Source organism: Thermobia domestica, unplaced genomic scaffold (genome assembly GCF_964235325.1).
Source record: "Thermobia domestica unplaced genomic scaffold, izTheDome1.hap1.1 HAP1_SCAFFOLD_311, whole genome shotgun sequence".
NCBI classification, from domain to species: domain Eukaryota; kingdom Metazoa; phylum Arthropoda; class Insecta; order Zygentoma; family Lepismatidae; genus Thermobia; species Thermobia domestica.
In genome coordinates, this window is record NW_027656025.1 from 21,408 (window position 1) to 41,397 (window position 19,990).

General features: G+C 36.1%; 1 protein-coding gene across 1 annotated transcript in view; it reads right to left on the reverse strand.

The window, feature by feature from the left end:
- Positions 1-607: 607 nt before the first annotated feature.
- LOC145676717 (uncharacterized) overlaps positions 608-19,990 on the reverse strand; it is a gene marked incomplete at its 3' end in the record, with an annotated part of 176,845 nt that continues 157,462 nt past the window's right edge. The window contains exon 3 of the mRNA XM_081747542.1: positions 608-711. Coding sequence (XP_081603668.1) covers positions 608-711 — 104 coding nt within the window. The remainder of the gene's footprint in view (positions 712-19,990) is intronic.

Sequence of the window (19,990 nt, forward strand, 5' to 3'; positions counted from 1 at the left end):
TGATCTATCAACGTGGTAGTGACTTTCCCTCCTTCAGATAACGTGGTAATGACGTCCGCTCCTTCAGATACTTCCGATTTTCATACGTGGTATTGACCTCTACTTCTGTCTCCTATCTTACGTACAAGTCACGACAATTTCCATTGTATAAGAGTGAAAAGTGTCAAATTTAATTTTGATTTTAATCGATTAACTTTGAAATTCATTTTACCTAGAACCAGTTGGAAATGATTGAACTATAGGATATGTTGGTTTTATTCTAGAAAACATAGGGCCTTATGCAGAGTCGTTCTGACGCGTGATTAGCGCCATACTAAAGAGTTGGACTAACATATTTCCTGCAGTAGTCAGACATTTAGTATGACGCAAATCATACATCAAAACGACTCTGCATAAGGCGGATAATCTCTATTGGGAAATATACATAGTCAATTTTGACGTCTTATGGGTCACGTATGATTCTGCTTCCTAAGGATTAAGAAAAAGGACAAAATAAACAAAAAGTTTTGAATTCAAGGTAAATGATGTCTGAACCATAATAACAATACGAGTAGAATAAGTTGAAAATAATAATTTGCCTGTTTATATAAAACATTCTTATACTTACCTCGTGTTCTTTCTCTCGAGCTACCTCCGTGAGACGTTTGCAGCGATCCGAGCCGATCTTGAAAACAGCAGGGTTGATGTTCAGGTATTTGCCGTTCCCACATCCTAAAGAGTAAACCAATCAATAAGTTCGAAAGTCATACATTGTAAATATTTCATTTTATCATGAAGAATAAACGTAGCATGTATCATATTAGTAGAATTGTACTTAATCTGTTAAAAACTCAACGATTAAGCTTTAAACTCCCATTGACACAAATGCTATGCCAAGGCTTTAAACCTCAGTATCTCAGCTTCTAATTTAGCTAATTTAGCTAGCTCCTAATTTATATCAATATATTTCTAAAAGATAAAGCTTTCCGCCATTTTATGTATGTGGGGCGTACCACGGTGGAGGGAGTAAAGTTCTTTTTTGTTTTGTTTGTTTGTTTGTTTATTTTTGCTTCTTGGTATCAGGTTTTTTTGAGAGTCATTCCTCCCTTGGGGTACAATCATAAAAGTTGATATATGAAACAATAAAATAGTCACTACATGATAATACAATGTATGTGTACTTGTTGCTTATGTGGGAGGACTAAAGGGGGCAAAGCACGTGCGTGACGTTGGTCGTAGCTGGGAAAAATTTAAATATTTTGGTATTTTTATACGCTAGATCTCAGAAACGACATATGGTTCAGCAATTACGCCCGCTTTCGTTTGCGTTCAGGTGTGTAAAAAGCTTGCAAGTGACGTTTGCTCCGTCTTCGTAGCTCCACGTCTCTATGGGAGAAGGGGTTAGCTCCCCCTTGCACCCACAACACCCATCGTCTACCTAGACCGTAGTATTAAAGCCTCAATGTGTCAGCAAAGTGTCATTGAAAACCAGTCCTAGTTATGGAAGTTATTGTGCACACAAGGTTGCTTTACAGCTATCTATACTATACAACGCAAGCTGAAATGAGTATATCTATCAAAAAAGGCACTTTTAGATATTGCTATTCGTAATTGTAATAATAGCAATAGGACTTACTACTTGGCTTTCGAGACAATTCGAATTTTACTTTTCTTTTCTCCTTTACGTTAGTCTACTTTACCTTAATTTATTAAGACTTTCAAACGTCATCCAATTTTCCACTGAAAAGTGTCTGTAATTCAACAAGAAAATAATTATATATGAAATAATCGTAAATGTATGAAATTAATCGTAATATGGCCCATGAGGGTGTGGATCACGGGTCAGAGTTGATGACGATAGGTCATGGAGGGAGGTGGGTCGGAGTGGGTCACGGTGGGTCGGAGTGGGTCGCGGTGGGTCAGTTTTCATTGCCCCACGCCATCTCTGCTATAAAAAATTTAAAAGATGCTCTGCGATCTCTCAATTTAAAACTGTATCGCGTTCATGAAATGGCCACCCATAACGAACGAGCACAAAGACAAGCATGTGAATTACTGAGTCTACTTGCTCACGAGTTTTTTTTAAAGTTAGTTTCTTTTCACGTTTGAAACCACAGGCTAGCTCGGGAAAGTAATACTCCCGGAAGCACGAACTAAATACATGGTTCTGATTGGTTGCTGTTATCCGATTCTTGCCACGTAGGTTACATATAGCAGATATCAAACGCCTGTTGATGTCGGTCCTCGTAGCCGAGCGTGCTAGCGCTATGGACTAAATTTTCATAAGTTTTTTTTTTCATTAAAATAAGACGAAAATAATACTGAAAAGGGTGATTTACTTACTTTTGTGCAGATAAATAGTAGTAGTAATAGTAGTAGGAACGGGTTAGAAGCCCCGCAGGGCTCGTTTTGTTCCAGCTTGACCCCATAGACTATGATATAAATTTTGTGACCAACTTGAAAGAGATGGCTAGGGTAGCGTGTAATACAGCTGGCTAGGGTAGCGCGCAAAAGAAACCTTACTTCCGGGAGTATTACTCTACCGAGCGGGTCGCGAAACCACAATATACATTCGAACTATGTAAATTCAATGCTGAACTGGAAGAAATACATCTACAGTATAACTCCTATTGCAATAGAGGGATAAGAAAGCCCATTCAGTAATGATCTTCAATAAATCTGCTGACAGCATAGCAAAGCAAATAAGCCAATAAGTTAATTGTAACTGCAAATACTGATCATCGCAAAGTAAAACGCAAAGTTTACGTTGCATTGATTCAAACCAGTACGAAATGAGGGCCAAGATCAAATCTGGAACATGTTGTTTGGATATTGAATTAATAAATATCTAAAGCAGCATCTCCCTACTTTTGCAATCCGGCACACACCTAGAAACTTTTGTTGGGTGTGGTCCAAGGTTTGGAAGAGGGGATTAATACTACAAGCCACTAGGACTATGTAATATTGAACGGGTATTATTCTACATGCGAAAATACGATAAGTAATTGTAAAATACTTCTACCTAAAGTCTTTCCAGCCTTAGAACAAAGTAGACGTAAACAAAGCGAAATGTATTACCCCGCTGTTCACACGTGCTTCGGCAGCGAGAGACGTGAACAGCAAGATCGTCTGTCATCGGATCGCATAATTTCCAAAATGTAAGGCTACGGTTTATTGGTAAATAATTAACGGAATGACACTGACTACTACTACTATGTTGGAAACATGTATTTTCTTAAATCGTTATATAAGCAAGATTACCTCTTTCGTCTTCTATCGTCTTAGTTTGTTTTTTATAAAACGAAACGAAGATGGATTATTATCACTCATCGTCGCCATGAAACTCTGCGTTCTACAATTTCTAATGAGCGGAGTCGACGCGCGAACACATACGCATGCGCAGTAAATACTTATGCCCAAGTACGGGTAAGGTTGAAATAAAGCTACTACATCTGTTATTAAATATTGCATATATTGCGTTTATTATCACAAAATAGCAGATAAATTCAGATATCTTTATTTGAAATTATTATTTTTGTAGGGATTATATTGTGGTAGGATACTAGTGCAGTGAGACCAACAACCAATCACTGGTAATCAGGTGGATTTGTTTACATCCATTTTTTTCTAAGGTTGGAAAGAAATTATATTTTCGGAAGAAAATCATAAAATTAGATTCTTTTCATAAGAGAAAGAGTATAGATGAAGTGTAATATCAAATTTTCATGCTGGATCCTGTGAAACATTTCCCTGTTAAACAAGTACTATAATTTTATTGAGAAATTGTATAAATATATGTTAAGTTAGAAGCTTTTGGGGGATCCGTATCCGATGGACTCCCCCATGGGAGCGATTCTGCTTGAAATTATTACTACGCAATGTTAGTAAGATAATATATAATGACAAAACTGGAGAAGGTGATAGTAGAAATTAAATTAAGTAAAGAATTCTCAATGAAAGCGACATCGCTTAGACGCGAGAGGCGTTGAAAAAGTAGCGAAGGCGCCCATATAATGACGAATATCTCATAAATGTAAACAGAGGTCACTGCCAGTAGGGATGTGTACGAGTCGAGACATACCTCGAATCTCGATTCGACTCGACTCGAATTCGAGTTGAGACACTTTGTAAAATTCGAGAGGAGACACGAGTCGAGTCGAGACTGCTCGTAAAACTCTCGACTCAACTCGAATATCTCGAAAATCTTTCTACAATTTTTAATATTATTTTGAAGAAAGTATTCACTCAGAAACACTCGGCACGAGAATTTCGGAAACTGCAGGACTTGTCGGGTGTTTGAGAAGTGCTGTGGTGACTGTCTTCAACAAGTGGCGAAACCAAGGGGAATCGACGTCCAAACGTCGAGGAGTTGGGCGCCCCCACCTTATTACAGATGTCGGATGATGAAGTGGTTCGAGGAACACAGGGGCGAGTTCCAAGCGATGTGTTGCTCGCCCATCCAACTCGCAGGATCTGAACCCAATCGAACGCATCTGGGATGTGATTGAACGTGACGTCAGAGCACATCGCCCCCCTCCACGAAATTTACGGGAATTAGGTAACCTATGTGTGCACATGTGATGCCAACTCTCTCCAGCGACTTACTAGTACCGATGATCATTACGTCCATGCCAAGACGTGTCGCCGTTGTTATCCGTGCCAAAGGTAGACATACTGACAATTAGGTAGCTAGTCATAATGTTCTGACTGATATGTGCGTATTTTGAATCGAGACACGAGTTGAGACAACGTTTCCTCGAGACGAGTCAAGACATTCTTAAATCTCGACTCGTGCGCATTCCTAACTGCCAGGTAGGCGCACCCCCAGAATTTTTTGTTGGGAGGAGTCTATGGTTTGGGGGTTCAATAGTACAAGCCATTGAGCCTATGTATCATTAAAAGAGTATTTCTGGACCGGAAAAGGCGACAAGTAATTTTACAGTACATTCACTTCCAGGGTGTTTCAAAACAATACCGACAACGTTTGGGAGGTGATTACTGACACCGAGATAAGACAAAAAGTATACACCATTCTGGGTGTACAAATGCTTCCTTTCGGAGTTATAGGCTGCCAAAAACATGGAAAAATGAACTTTAAAGGTCCATAGCTCCAAACCTATGGGACCTACAGTAGTAGGGTCAAGACTTCACTCAGGAACTAATATGTGCCCTATTTAAATGTTCAAATTTCACAACCCTAAGGTACTCACGAAATAATTTTTATAGAGGGAGTTTGGCTACGGGCATTTAATTTGAAGTATTCTCCAACTACCTCTATAAAAATTGTTGCGAAAATACTGCAGGATTCTGAAACTTGGATATTTGGGTAGTACACATATTAGTTCCTAAATGAAGTCTTGACTCAACTACAGTGGGTCCCATAGTTGGAGCTATGGACCTTTAAAGTTCATTTTTTCATGTTTTCAACCGCCTATAACTCCGAAAGGAAGCATTTGTTCACCCAGGTTGGTCTATACTTTTTGACTTATCTTGGTGTCAGGAATCACCTCTAAAAACGTTGTCGGTGTTGTTTTGAAACACCCTGTATATTTAGAAATAATGATAGAACTGGATTGTTTTTATAAGAAGAGAAATAGTACAGGTGAAGTTTAAGATCTAATTCTCAAGCTACATCAATCCCGCTAAACAAGTATGTACAAATCTATATTGAGTATGGTAGGTTTTTTTTTTTTTTTGGGGGGGGGGGGTCCGGACCCGGTGAACCCCTGCTTGGGTACGCCTCTGCTGTCAGTTGTGTGTGTGTGTGTGTGTGTGTGAAAGGACGCAAAAAGTTGCACCCGATGAATGCAATGACATACAGATTGGGACAGAGTAGTTGCTGGGGTATAGTAATCTCTACAGTTGGGGGAATACATACCCATTTTATGTATGCTGGGCATTATTAACACTGCTTTAAATATAACACAATGCAAACCATCAATTCACATAGGGTATATGTGATTAGTTTATTAGAGAAAAACCTATGTAGCAGGGGCGTCATTTAGGGAGCCAGGAGGGGGCAATTGCCTTCCCAAGAGTTTAAGGAGTACATATACTTTAATCGATTTTCTACTAATATACTAGTACAAAACGTGAAAGTCTTATATCGGTGGTGCTCTTGCCCCTCTTAAGAAAAGTCTAAAATGGCGCCCCTGTGTAGATTTCACCATTCCAGTCCATTTTACTAAGTTAAGCATTTCTCTTCTTTACGTATATACATAAAAGAGAAGAAAAAGTTTTAGCAGGAAATGCTGAAAATATTCTTTGTGACAAAAAGGATCAAACGAAAAACAAAATTGAAAAGAAAAATTACGTAATTTGGGATGGCGTGTCATTTCTAATGCTTTGCGTTTTCCGCTCCTCTGAAACAGTCGCAAAGATCAATAAAATATTGAAAAGAGGATAAACAAATATACTTTTTTTTATTACAAATATAGATTGCATGTCATGTGCCATGCATCCACACACTTTCACCTTCATTATCTTTACATTATATATATATATATATATATATATATATATATATATATATATATATATATATATATATATATATATATATATATATGGGACGAGAGCGTTAGTAGGGGTTTTTTCTATATAACTTTTTTATAAGAATACAAATATTATGTCAGAAAAGTAGAACATTAAGTTTATCACGTGAAGATTTCAAGCATTTATATGTATCATATGGAAAACATATTATATACTTTTGTGTCTAAAACAGGACATGTTTTTATTTTATTTTAGCAGTACAGGGTGGCCCAAAAGTAGGTATACAGTACTGTACTGATCAGCTCATTGCATTTAATATCATTTCTTATTACCTAGGTATTATCAATCAGGTGGACTTATAGTTTCTTTATTATTTGATTTTTAATGTGTTTTTATTTACATCTTAAGCCCGGAAGAGCCGAAGCAAATAAATCCATATACTAGAATGTTACACTTGATCAATGTAGGGATGTATACCTATTTTTGGACCACCCTATATAATAATCAGGGTTGTAATGGAGAGTAAAAGAAGGTATACAGTATGTACATACCTAAAATATTTTTAATTCAGCGTGCACTCACGCCAAATTATGTTTTATTAGGGGCCGCGGTGGCTCAGTTTTAGAGCGTTCACCTTTGGTGCATGGGGTCCCGGTTTCAAACCCTGCTTCCGCCAAGTGAACTTTGTGGTGGACAAACACTGTGTACGTGAGATTCCTCGGGATTCTCCCGTTTCCTCCCTCTTTCTTCATTCCACCATTTCATTCATTTCTCATCATCACCGTCTCCTTTAGCCACACCGGCAAATCTGTTGGGCGTAAATCTCAATAAATTATATGTTAATGAAGCATGTAGCGACGGAGTAAGTTTGTAAACCTAAGCGCACAAATCATTGGATATTGTAATACAAGTGTATATTACAGAGGTCCTCATCCTCGAGAGGGTGGCCCTCTCGAGGGCATCCTCACCCTCAAATTTTCTCGTCCACAATAACGCGAGGGCGAGGATAAATTTCCTAAACGACGGAAAGTGCGACAGACAATTCCCCTCGCGAGGGCGAACGTCAACTGCAACTGCGAGAGTGAGGACAAATTTGCAGCACGAGGGTGAGGGTGAGGGCGAGCGAAGGCAATGGGCAACTCCCTTCGCGAGTTTTATTAAGGTGGGTAAAAAAAAAGATTTAAAAAAATCAAATTCTAATAGTGCGGAAAAATTGGACCGTCTGTCCAAACGTACAACTGTAATTTTTTAAAGCGGGCAACATCTTCAGTTCGCGCATCGAAGTTAAAGTTTCGTCAAATTGTCAAAAATCGTACTTTTTTGGAACATCCTGTATAAAATACAGTTCGCTTCTTATAGCTTTCATAGGACGGTAATTTTTTTCGTAAGCATGTAGCAATATACGAAAGAAAAGATAATCGAAATCGGATAGTATCTTCAGTTCGCACATTTCAACTTAAAAATTGGAAACTTTAAGAAAACAAGCCTTTTTTTATGTTTCGATCTGTGCTTGCAGCTTTTCACTCATTTCTGAACTTAGAAATGATCCAGAACTCGGCTAGTGGCGGTGGCTGCTCTTTGAGTTCCATCTGCATCCTTCCCAACCACTCAAGACGTTTCAAATTTATTTATTTTCTGTTTCTGGCATACGTTTGAATTTAGACTTCTTACTAAAATCTGGCATTACAGAGCGAGACAAGAGCCGTTTAAGGAGCTACTAACTTTTGAATCGGCCTCTGTTGCAAGTTTCACGCATCTCTCTGCGGACTGTGTCTGACATGAATATTTTACGTACTCTAACTTTGGTAGTTCTTCGTCTTTACAAATAATAATAATAAAAAATACTCTCACGAGCCATCATTGGTGGTGAACAAAGTTTACAGGTTGACCAATCTATCAATTCTGTATAGTCAGTGGCTTAAAAATTAAGATCAGGTAGAAAAAAATTATCACTCTTTTGCATAATGATGGTTGAATAATAGATTTTAACAACCTTTTGGAAGCTAATTCTCTTATGGGTTTACGTTCATCAATCGCCATTACCAAAATAAAATTTTCGGGGTGCGCAAATAAAGCGTTCCGGTATGAGTTTCGTTAAATACTGTGATGTTTGAATCAGTTTAAACACATGTTTCGCAGCATCTTTCACAGAAGATTTTATCATTATTATTATTATTATTATTATTATTATTATTATTATTATTATTATTATTATTATTATTATTATTATTATTATTATTATTATTATTATACATGTCTGTCTTTATGTATGTCTTTATAATGTACATTGCTTTTTTTTTTTTTTTTAGCGCAAATCAAGGATCTTTCGTCGAAATATACACTCTCAAAATACGATTGACTATAGCCAAACACCTCGAATGACATAGAGTCTGGACCCTGTACTGCAAGATATCTTTTACACTCGCCGCTGTTTATAGGTCTCACCAGTGGCGTATTTAGGGGGGTGGCTTCCGGGCTTAAGCCCCCCCCCCGAAATCTTACTTAGTATAGTAAAGTAAATGAAATATCTTGCAGAATTTTCACATTTCCAGGCAAAGCCCCTCCCGAAACAAAATCGTAAATACGCCACTGGGTCTCACAATATAAAGAAGATATTTTTAGTCTTTGGTTAGGTGATTTTTTTTTTTTTTTTTTTTTTTTTTTTTGTTGCGGAAACATTTTCGGGTGGATTTTTCATAGTTAACAACACCAAGCTGCTTGCTGTGTTTGAACTGTGCCGATATTTCCAGAAAATGCTTTTGGGCCTTAAGTATCACAATCTCGACAAAATTTCTCGCGAACAAAACACTACACCTAGACAACAGTGATAAACGCGTTATAAGAACATGAATTGTTTATTATGTATTATGTATGTATGTACAGTACATGAGCAATGTATTTGCGCTCTTTATGAAATCACTATGAATATATGACGGCTTTTATGCTAAAGTAAACCCCTGTAATCCACTTTGATACATTTGAATGAGAGAGAAAACAGCAAATTTTTTAAAGGACGAAATACCATTTTTAGACAACAATGATAAATGTGAATTGTGTATTATGTATGTATGTATGTATGTATAAGATCACGTACTTTTTTGATCTCTTTATGAAATCATTATAAATACACAATGCCTGTTACGTTAATTTTCGTTAAGTCTACTTTGACAAATTTGAGAGAAAGGAAAAATATTCATATGACTATTTTCTGCGGGGTACTTCAGGGAAAAGTTTTTTTTTTTTTTTTTCGAAACATCCCTAAAATTTGATGGAGCTCAGAAGACTGAAGGCGTGCAGTGAAATAATGGAAAACGTGTTCCGCAAGACAATCAACAGTATACATGTTCGCTTAAATGAAATGAAATCTTTGAGTTTTACGTCCCACGGTTATGCCGGTTAGGCTAAAGGAGACGGCGATGATGAGTAATGAATGAAATGGTGAGTAATGAAGAAAGTGGGAGGAAACGGGAGTACCCCGAGAAAACTCATGCACACGGTGTTTGTCCACCACAAAGTTCACTTGGTGGGGGCTGGGATCGAACCCGGGACCCCAAGCAGCAGAGGTGAACGCTCTACCACTGAGCCACCGCGGCCCCGTTTAAATGAAGTTTAAAATTAAAGTGGTGGCCATATTGATCATGTTCTAACATTTCTCTACAGTATATTCTTTCTTTTGATAGCAGTTTCATTGCAATACTCTTATTGCAAAAAGTTTTATTTAAAAAATACAAAAATAAAATAAGAAAGATGGATAATTTCTTGTGCCAACTCTGTAAACATCCATACTTACGTATTAAACCATGTAGGATTAGAGATACCGCTCACCAATAATTCAATCATTAATTACATATGAAATAATGTTAAGTACATGTTAATTATTCTAAATAATTTGCAAATGTTTGACAATAGTCTGATTTTATTCAGCCCCAGTTAGTTATTAACTGGAAAAGACTTTCCTCCATTAATACTACGCAGGCACGGATCCAGGACGAATTTCTGGGGGAGACGGTGGGTTGTAATACTGCTACTTAGAGCTACTTTTAAGAGCTCCGAACTCTGGGTTGGGTTTTATTTATATATAAAATAAGAAAGTTTATTCTTCTGGGGGCGAACGCCCCCTGGATCCGCCCCTGATATTAAGTGAGGAAACTTCCCCCACATAGGATCTCGTACACTAATGTTAATTATGATCTGGTAACCTTGGAAACAAAATGGAAGAGAAAGGCGTACAATTCACTCTCCCCTAAAGTACCCTTTCCCTTCCCCCCACACACACTTTAACTGTGAGGATTTCCCTTGCACCCTGGTTTTAATTCGTAGTTCTAGTAAGGAAAAAAAAGTATGATAACGTTTATGTCGCTCCGATAGCCTATTGTTCCTAGCGAAAAACTGCTTCCGTTGAATTTGGCTTCAGTGAAAGACTCCAACTATATTCGATTTTGAATAGTAATATACAGTATAGGTAAGAAACTTATTTAGGCGCAGGTTTATTGCACGGATCCATGAGAACACGATCCATAAGTACATAATAAGGAGAACTATTGTACAAAAGACATTAACCAACTTATGTTAGATGGACATTAAAAAGCACGAATAGTATCTAACCCAGTCAGGGCAGAAATGCAGGAGGGGAGCCGAGCAGTAGCCAGGGGGGGATCCAGGACGGACTTCTGGGCGGGCGGTGGGTTTTAATACTGCTACTTATAGCTACTTTTGAAAGCTCCGAACTCTGGGATGGGTTTTATTTATGTATATAAAATAAGAAAGTTTCTCCTTCTTGGTGGCGATCGCCTTCCTGGATCGGCTACTGGCAGTAGCGAGGGTTGCGTCCGTAAGGAGTGGGCACATCAGCGACGGTGTGTAGGCTATATACATAATGGAGGATAACTTAAAATATTGTAATGCTATAAAAACTTCACCTTACATGTTGAATTATGCATTTGTACGTTAGTAAAGATGTTATCGATAACACCTCGATATGTTTTCAATGCTAGCATACTTGTGTTTCAAAGTGACATAACATTACTAATGTAAATTTGACAAATATGTGGATCCTTTAACTATCCAACACTTCTATGGTAGCACGTCATGAGTTAGCACACTAATTTCAGATACTTCACTTTGTATACTATGTTTAATGGCTACCTTATGGGCGAATCTGTAGTTGACAGGTTAGACTTTCATCCATGTATTTCTACGTAGATAAGTATCTCACAGGTAAGAACACAATACATTTGGATTATTTACACACTAATTTATTAAAATATTATTACAAATTTGTCCTGTAAATTTTACAAATAAGTGGATCCATACAGTAAATCTACACCCTTGTTTTTATTTAAGCGGAAACTTTTTGATGTAGATACATCATTAAAAAAAAAGTTCACTCTTTTACCATACTATCGTATCATACTCCTAAAAGAACGAGGAAATAAATGCAAGTTATATTATCTATAGCGAGTGCATCTTCTCAACTTTCGTGCAGATTAATAAGTAGGGCCTACCAGTAAGTCATGTATCAACAGAAATACAGAACTTCATTAGAAATTGTGTTTCATGATTGTGCAAGTGTGTTGATGCCTTGTGAAAGAAGAAAGATACTTCTAAAATCGTTTTTAACGGAATATAAGTGCATCAAGTGTACATATACCCTATTGTTGGTGAAAACTGCAACACCCAGAAAGAATTGCCCGAATGACACCGAACTCAAAGAAGCAGTAGAACAGTGCACACGTTATAAGCGATTAAGTTTGCAGAGAGATGGTGGAAGAATAGGTCTAGAAGCACTCTCTCTCGTGATAGTGTTGCGCCCTAGGTTGTGGTAGCCTTACGCGACACCACGCTCAGTCAGTGAAGAGCTGTCAAAATATTGGAAACACGAAAGCAAACGCCAGTAAGCTTTTTCAGTGTCAAGGAGCCCATTATAACCAACATATGAGTACGTTCAAACTGGGCCGAATAATTGGTCTTCGAGAAAAGTGTATGTCATATCGTGACATTTTCGCTTCGTACAACGATATGTGTGTAGAAGCAGTGGTTACAAGAGGGTTGTACGAAGTGGACAACGGGTACTGCACCACATAATGCAACCACAGGATGGGACGACTACCATCTTGTTCACATGGCCGTGATGGACCGTACAACTTCGTTTAGAAAGTTTGCTTGATGATGGAGTACTGTAACGGGCGTATATTTAAGTGCATCGACGGTTCGATGCAGTGTATTGCTCAAACTGCAATGGGCACTTAAACGCTGTCGCTTGCGTGGTCAATGGTGAGATGTATTTTCGAACAAGTCTCGTTTTAACCTATCCCACATTTTGCCACTCAGTACTCCAGCTACGGCGTTGACGTGTTCATTCCAGTCTGAAGTTTTTCTGATTTCTAGTCAATAGCAGCCAACGCAAAAGTATGAGTGCCACAAGTTCATCCTGCAGCAGGCAATGTCGAACCGTTGACGCACATAAGTCCACTCCATACCCGTTAAAATGCTCCAGCATCGATCCAACACTGTGAATAAAGCTGTACGTTCCGTTACAGCTATGCGGAAAGATGACAATTATCCCGTGCTCACGTAGCTGAATTGAATGGTATAGTATCCGCTCGTTGCTATTCCAGTTTCTGTACATGCATCACAGTCGTAACAGCATGTTGTACGAGTACAAATATCAAGGTATGATATACTCGTTTCCCGGAGACCAATCATTCTACTCCGTTCGAATGCATTCACGTATTGTTATTGCGATTTTTAACGTGGACGGGTCTTAGTGATATTTGCTTTCATGTTTCCACTTTGTTTTATGGGTCTTCAATGAATTGAACGTGATATAGCACTACCATAAGTGAGGCCACAAGAGAGAGGAGTGCTGGGCCTACACTGTAAAAAAAAAAAATCATAGGTAAATTTACAAAAAACGCAATCTGTTTGCCTCTATGTAAATCAATTTACGCCTATGAAGTAAAATTACTAATATGAAATGATGTAAAATTGCATTTTTATGAATGAAAATATCATACTTTCTTATAAATTTACTGTAAATTTGTAAAAAGATCCAGCAAACTTTGTAATTTAATCAAAAGAAATGTATATCAACTTACAAAATCAAGGATAAATGATTTTACATTGATATTTTGAAATTTAATTACATTTTTGTTTTCAGTGTACGTGTCCCCCATTTCTCTGCAAATCTAATGACTTATTGCTGGTACACTGTTCTACTAATTTTCTCAGTTTGGTGTCACTCGGGCCATTCCTTGAGTGTTGCAATTTTCAGTAATTCTTACGCAAATACTAACGTTACAAGCAGTGTTTTTATTATGCGCATATCTACTGTAGAGCAGATTAAGAGTATAAGATATTCTCATTTTCTTCTTGTTTTTAAAAATACGGGTGAAAATTCTTACTTTACACACAATGAGTAATGTGTATGAGTGACGTTGATATCTAAAGAACTTATTTTTACAATATACATCTAACTGAACTAGTAAGCTAGAGATAATGTAATCGTCAATATCACGTAATTCTCAGTAAGAAAGCATTGCATATATTATATATATTGAAATAAGCTACTTCCGCGTGCTTGCTCTACATTAAGTTACAATAATTGAAAATAACACGACTGCCCTTTGCATCACAGTCTTCAGTGGTACTCGCCTGTTTCGCTCTCTTCGGCTTCTACACTTATCGTACCATTATGAAACAACTCAACTCGAGGAGGCATACCTAGTAAAAATGTCAAGAAACATGTAGAAATATACGAACTAAGTACTAAAAATGGATTTGGGTGTGGTGAGGATTTGAATATAATCATATATTAATAGTTGAAGCTCTTAAGGAACATTTTCGAGTGTTGATTAAAAAAATTATACTTTATAAATGAATTATTACACAAAGCGGCATTTCTGGTACAGATTGATTATCAGCAAGCATATTGAAACACACAAAATTTAATTTACTGAAATGTTTGCACCATATCTGTAATCTATGTTTGGAAATAATGTATTTCATGATAAGTTTAAAATTTCTGTAATAAAACGAATATACAAAATAGTTCCAAAGATTGATCCTAATAACTATAGAGCAATATTGATCTACAGTAACTGTGCTAAAATATTTTTTAAAAAATATTACTGATTACTTAGTTTTCTTGAATAAAAGAAATTCTTTCCTAATAATCTAGATGATTTTCGAAAGTATTTCAGATAAACAAATTGTAAAAAAATGGATAAAAGTGAAAAGATTATGCAGTTTTCGTTGATCTAGCCAAAGCATTCGATAAAGTATCATACAATATCCTCTTACACAAACTTAAAAGTCGTTATGTTTAAGACTTATTTCTAGAACAGAAAACAGGCTGTGCATATAGGTAATTCTGAAAATAATTTTTCACGTGTAAATTAAGGAGTTCCACAAGAAACGTATTGGATCCAATATTATTCATAATTTGTATAAATAACTTGTATAATTTGGAAATAAATGGACATATACACAATCATTTGCCGACGACACCCTACTTTTATGCAGTTATTCACAAAAAAAAAAGAAAGAAAAACTTAATCAGAATTCAGAAGTGTAAAACAATGGATCACTAATGTAATCAGTTAGTATTAAGTGCTGAAAAAGACAAGTAGCACTTTTACTAACTTTAGAACAACCAGATAACATGACATTTATAATTGCATTAATGCCAAAATATAGAAAATGGTAATTGCAATTCTCTTATTAGTGAAAATATAATATTTAAGTAATCATTGATACAATCCTTTCATATACTTTCATATTAACAATATCCCTCCAAATTTTGGAAGATAATCTAAATGTGTCTAGCTAAGAAACGTTGTTAATATAAGAATATTCAGCTACATAGGTCTATCACGCTCTTACATTATGGTAAATTAATCTGGGGTTCAGCTTACCTTACTCATTCGAAACCATTGATGATATAGCAAAATAACATTCTAAGAATATGTTTAAAAAGGAATGACTGTAGGCTAGATACAAGCCATGATGAATCTTCAGTGTTATCACTACCAAAATTATATTTGTAAAGCATATTAATGTGTGTTTAGAGATAAATGGAACAAAATTAGGCATGTACACCCAATTAGGAATGTGCCTACAGGGTATAATTGAGTGAGGCAATAGGCCTACTAAAAGATTTATTTTCACAGTGCATAACTTAATTTTTGTATGTCACTAAAAGTTTGCTTGCTATTAAGAAGATATAATTTAGTGAATATTCTTTTAATTATAAGTGCCTATTTTCCATGTTTAGATGTCCATTCCTTTAATTATAGGTGCTTGTTTTCCACGTTTTAGTGTACATTTTTTTTAATTATAAGTGCCCATTTCCATGTTTTTAGTGCCAATTCTTTTTATTATAACTGTCTGTTTTCCGCGTTTTAGTGTATATTCTTTTAATTATAAGTGCCCATTTTCCATGTTTCTTTAATTATAAGTGCTTCTTTTCCATATTTTATGTATGTATTCTTTCAATTATAAGTGCTGATTTTCCATGTTTTTAGTGTATATTCTTTTAATTGGAAATATCCATTTTCCATGTTTTTAGTTTATGTTCTTTTAATTATAAGTGACCATTTTCCATGTGTTTAGTCCCTATAATAATTATAAGTATCCATTTTTTGTGTTTAGTTAATATTTTTTTTATTATAAGTGCTTATTTTCCACATATTTTTAGTGTATTTTCTTTTCATTATAAGAGATTATTTTCCATATGTTTAGTGCCTATTATTTGAATTATAAGTGCTTATTTTCCATGTTTTAATTTTAAGTATCCATTACAGTGACCTATCAAATCGTACCTTATTATTATTATTATTATTATTATTATTATTATTATTATTATTATTATTATTATTATTATTATTATTATTATTATTATTATTATTATTATTATTACTTTTTAATTCGCATATTTGCATTTGCATTTGCATATTCTTTATATGCAAGTTAATAACATTTTTAAATATTATTTTTTTCTGAATAATATTTCTGTCTTATAATCTTATTTTCTTGTCTTCTAATTCTTCCCTTGGAAGACAAACAGTCTCGCCTCAACAGAAGAGCTCGATTTTTCTTGGATTTTTACGCGTTGACCTTTGCTGAACTCTTGGTGATTAGATACACTCCTTCCTTCCTTTCTCTGTCATATAAATACAATATTGAAATACTCATAAGTATACGGATGTCTCCATGGCAACCATTACACTAGTTAACAAATTTAAACTTTTTGTTTGTTACACGAGAAAAATCACCTGATCTTAAAGGAACTTTTTGCGCTGAATTCGAATATGCACTCGGTTTCTCTCCATCACGTACCGTTTTCCCGTAACAGAGGGATTTTCGGGAAATTCCTCAAAAATTTCCCTTTTTCAGATATTTTATTCCCCTAGCTCCTGTCCCCTTACATATAGTAACATAGAAATTATACCTAAGTATACCTTGATTTATATTTAATAAATCCTAAAAGTTTCGTAAAAATCGCTTTGTTCTTTCTAGAGAAATAAATATATTTGTATGTATACTGTGTGCACTGTTTATTGCACCTGATAGTAATGCTTTCAGATCTCCTGAGTTGGGGTAAAAACGATTCGCTTTATTACTACAAACACAGACATAAAAATGAATATTTACAATAGTCAACAACACACTTGTATTGCTCTCTGTAAATTAGAAACGTGTATAGAAATAGAATGTACTTCCAACGTATATTTTTTTTAAACGTACAGTATATGTATATCTTAATACATATATATACAATTCTCCAAGTTTTTTCGTTTTGTTCATGAAATGGTTATCAATATTTGTTATCAAATGTAACAGAATGCAAAAGAAAGAAAGAATGGAATACAGACTCATTGTTGACAACAATGAACTAATGCAGTCTGAATTTTCCACTACGGGATCGTTTCCCCCCTCCCCCCGCGCATTTCTTTCTTTCTTGTGTTCTTGACACCTGGTGAGGGAGTTTTGTACATTTTTATATTGACGTGTGGTTTAACACTACTTCACTTTCAAAGTTGTCTTTGCTGCTAAGAGTGCTTTCATGTTTGATCTTAACGGCATTATACCCAACTAAGACCAGAAGTTTAGTTTGTGATCAGTACAATGGCGTCAAGAGGACGGCGTTCGTGTGTTAACTCACCAAATAGTTTTTGTTATGTGTGACCAGTTTGTAGTTAAAGGACAGTGTAGATCCATTACGCCATCGGTGAAACTAGCATATTATATATATTTCGGATGTCGTGTGGGAGATCAGGACAAAACTTGGGCACCCAACATAATTTGTGCGTCGTGCTACGTCACTTTACTTGCATGGGCTAAAGGGAAACGGAGGTTCATGAAATTTGCTGTACCAATGGTGTGGAGAGAACCCACCAACCATCTGGATGATTGTTATTTTTGTCTCACAGTAGTTAAGGGACATTCTAAAAAAAGCAAATACACAATAAGTTATCCCAACGTTAAATCCGCAATTAGACCTATTCCGCACGGGGATGAACTTCCACTTCCCGAGCCCCCTACCAACTGGGAAGAGATATGACCAAAAGACTCTGATGATCATCATGACCTTGATGAACCATCGACATCAACATGTACATCCAGGGATCCAACGTTCATCCCTGACTGTGTTCGCGAGCCACATTTCATCCGGCAATGTGAACTTAATGACCTAGTCCGTGATTTGCACCTGACAAAACAAGAGGCGGAACTTCTGGGATCAAGGCTCCAGCAGTGGAACTTATTGGATGCAGAAACGGACATATCAGTGTACAGGAAAAGGCATGTTCAATTTTCAAGCTATTTCTCAATGCAAGATAATGTACGGATATACGGATGTACGGATATAAATGGGTTGATGGCGGAGCTAGGAATTCCTTACGTTCCAGAAGAATGGAGGTTATTTATCGACGCGTCAAAGGTCAGCCTTAAAGCTGTCTTTTACATAATGGAAATAAAAAACCTTCTATACAACTTGCGCACTCAGTGAAGATTAAGGAATCCTATGACACCATGTCAACTTTGCTAAATCTTATAAATTACAAGGACCATTGTTGGCAAATATGTTGTGATCTCAAGGTAGTTGGTATTTTATTAGGACTGCAGTGCGGTTACACGAAGTACCAATGTTTTTTATGTTTATGGGATAGCCGAGCTGATGACAAACATTATGAAGTGAAGGAATGGGAACCTAGAGTGAATTACGTACCTGGAGAATGCAACGTCAAATACGCTCCTTTGGTAGATCCTAATAAGATATTACTACCGCCACTTCATATCAAGTTAGGACTTATGAAAAACTTTGTCAAAGCCATGGACACATCTGGTGAAGGTTTCAAGTATTTGCGAGATAAGTTCCCTAACCTGAGTGATGCTAAGATTTCAGCGGGAGTGTTTATTGGTCCCCAAATTAGGAAATTAATGCTTGATGATAGCTTTGACAGCAAGTTAAACAGTGCTGAGCTAGCTGCCTGGACAGCATTTAAGTGTGTTGTGTGCAACTTTCTGGGCAATAACAAAGCTGAGAGTTACACAGAAATCGTACAGGACATGATACAGAAATACAAAGAGTTGGGTTGTAGGATGTCTTTAAAAATCCACTTTTTGCACTCCCACCTCAGCTTCTTTCCTGCTAACCTAGGTGCTCTCAGCGACGAACAGAGGGAAAGATTCCACCAAGATATAATGGCAATGGAGAAAAGGTACCAGGGACGATGGGATCCTTCAATGATGGGGGACTATTGTTGGGGTCTTGTTAGAGAATGCAACATTTCTTACAAAAGAAGGAAGTAGTGTACGTTTTTGTAACCCAATGGAAGTTTCATATATTGTGATAGTTTGATTGTCTTTTCATGACCTTTTGGTACATTTGTATTATTGTTTATTGTAAATTGTCACACTTGTAAATTATATTGTATTATATTTTATATATGTGTTTGTGGTAATAAAGCAAAACGTTTTACCTCAACTTGAGAGATCTGAAAGCATTACTATAAGGTGCAATAAACAGTACACACAGTATACATACAAACATATTTATTTCTCTAGAAAGAATAAAGCGATTATTACGAAACTTGGAGGGTTTGTTAAATATGAATCAAAGTATACTTAGGTATAATTTCTATGTTAGTATATGCAAGGGGACAAGATCTTGGGGTGTAAAATAAACGAAAAGGGAAATTTTTGAGGATTTTCCCGAAAATCCCTCTGTTACGGGAAAATCGTACGTGATGGAGAAAAACCGAGTGCATATTCGAATTCAGCGCAAAAAGTTACTCTAAGAACAGGTATTTCCTTTTATGTAACAAAACCTTTGTTAACTAGTGTTATTATTAACGTTATTATTATTATTAGTTGTAGTATTAGACTTGTAGAAAAGGATATTTTGCTTTTAGTTTGGACTTTTTGTCTGTCTTTTTAAGCAATATTATATTTTAATAAAATGTATTCTTGTTCAGAGTTAACATGACATGAATATACTGACATTTCTTTTGCT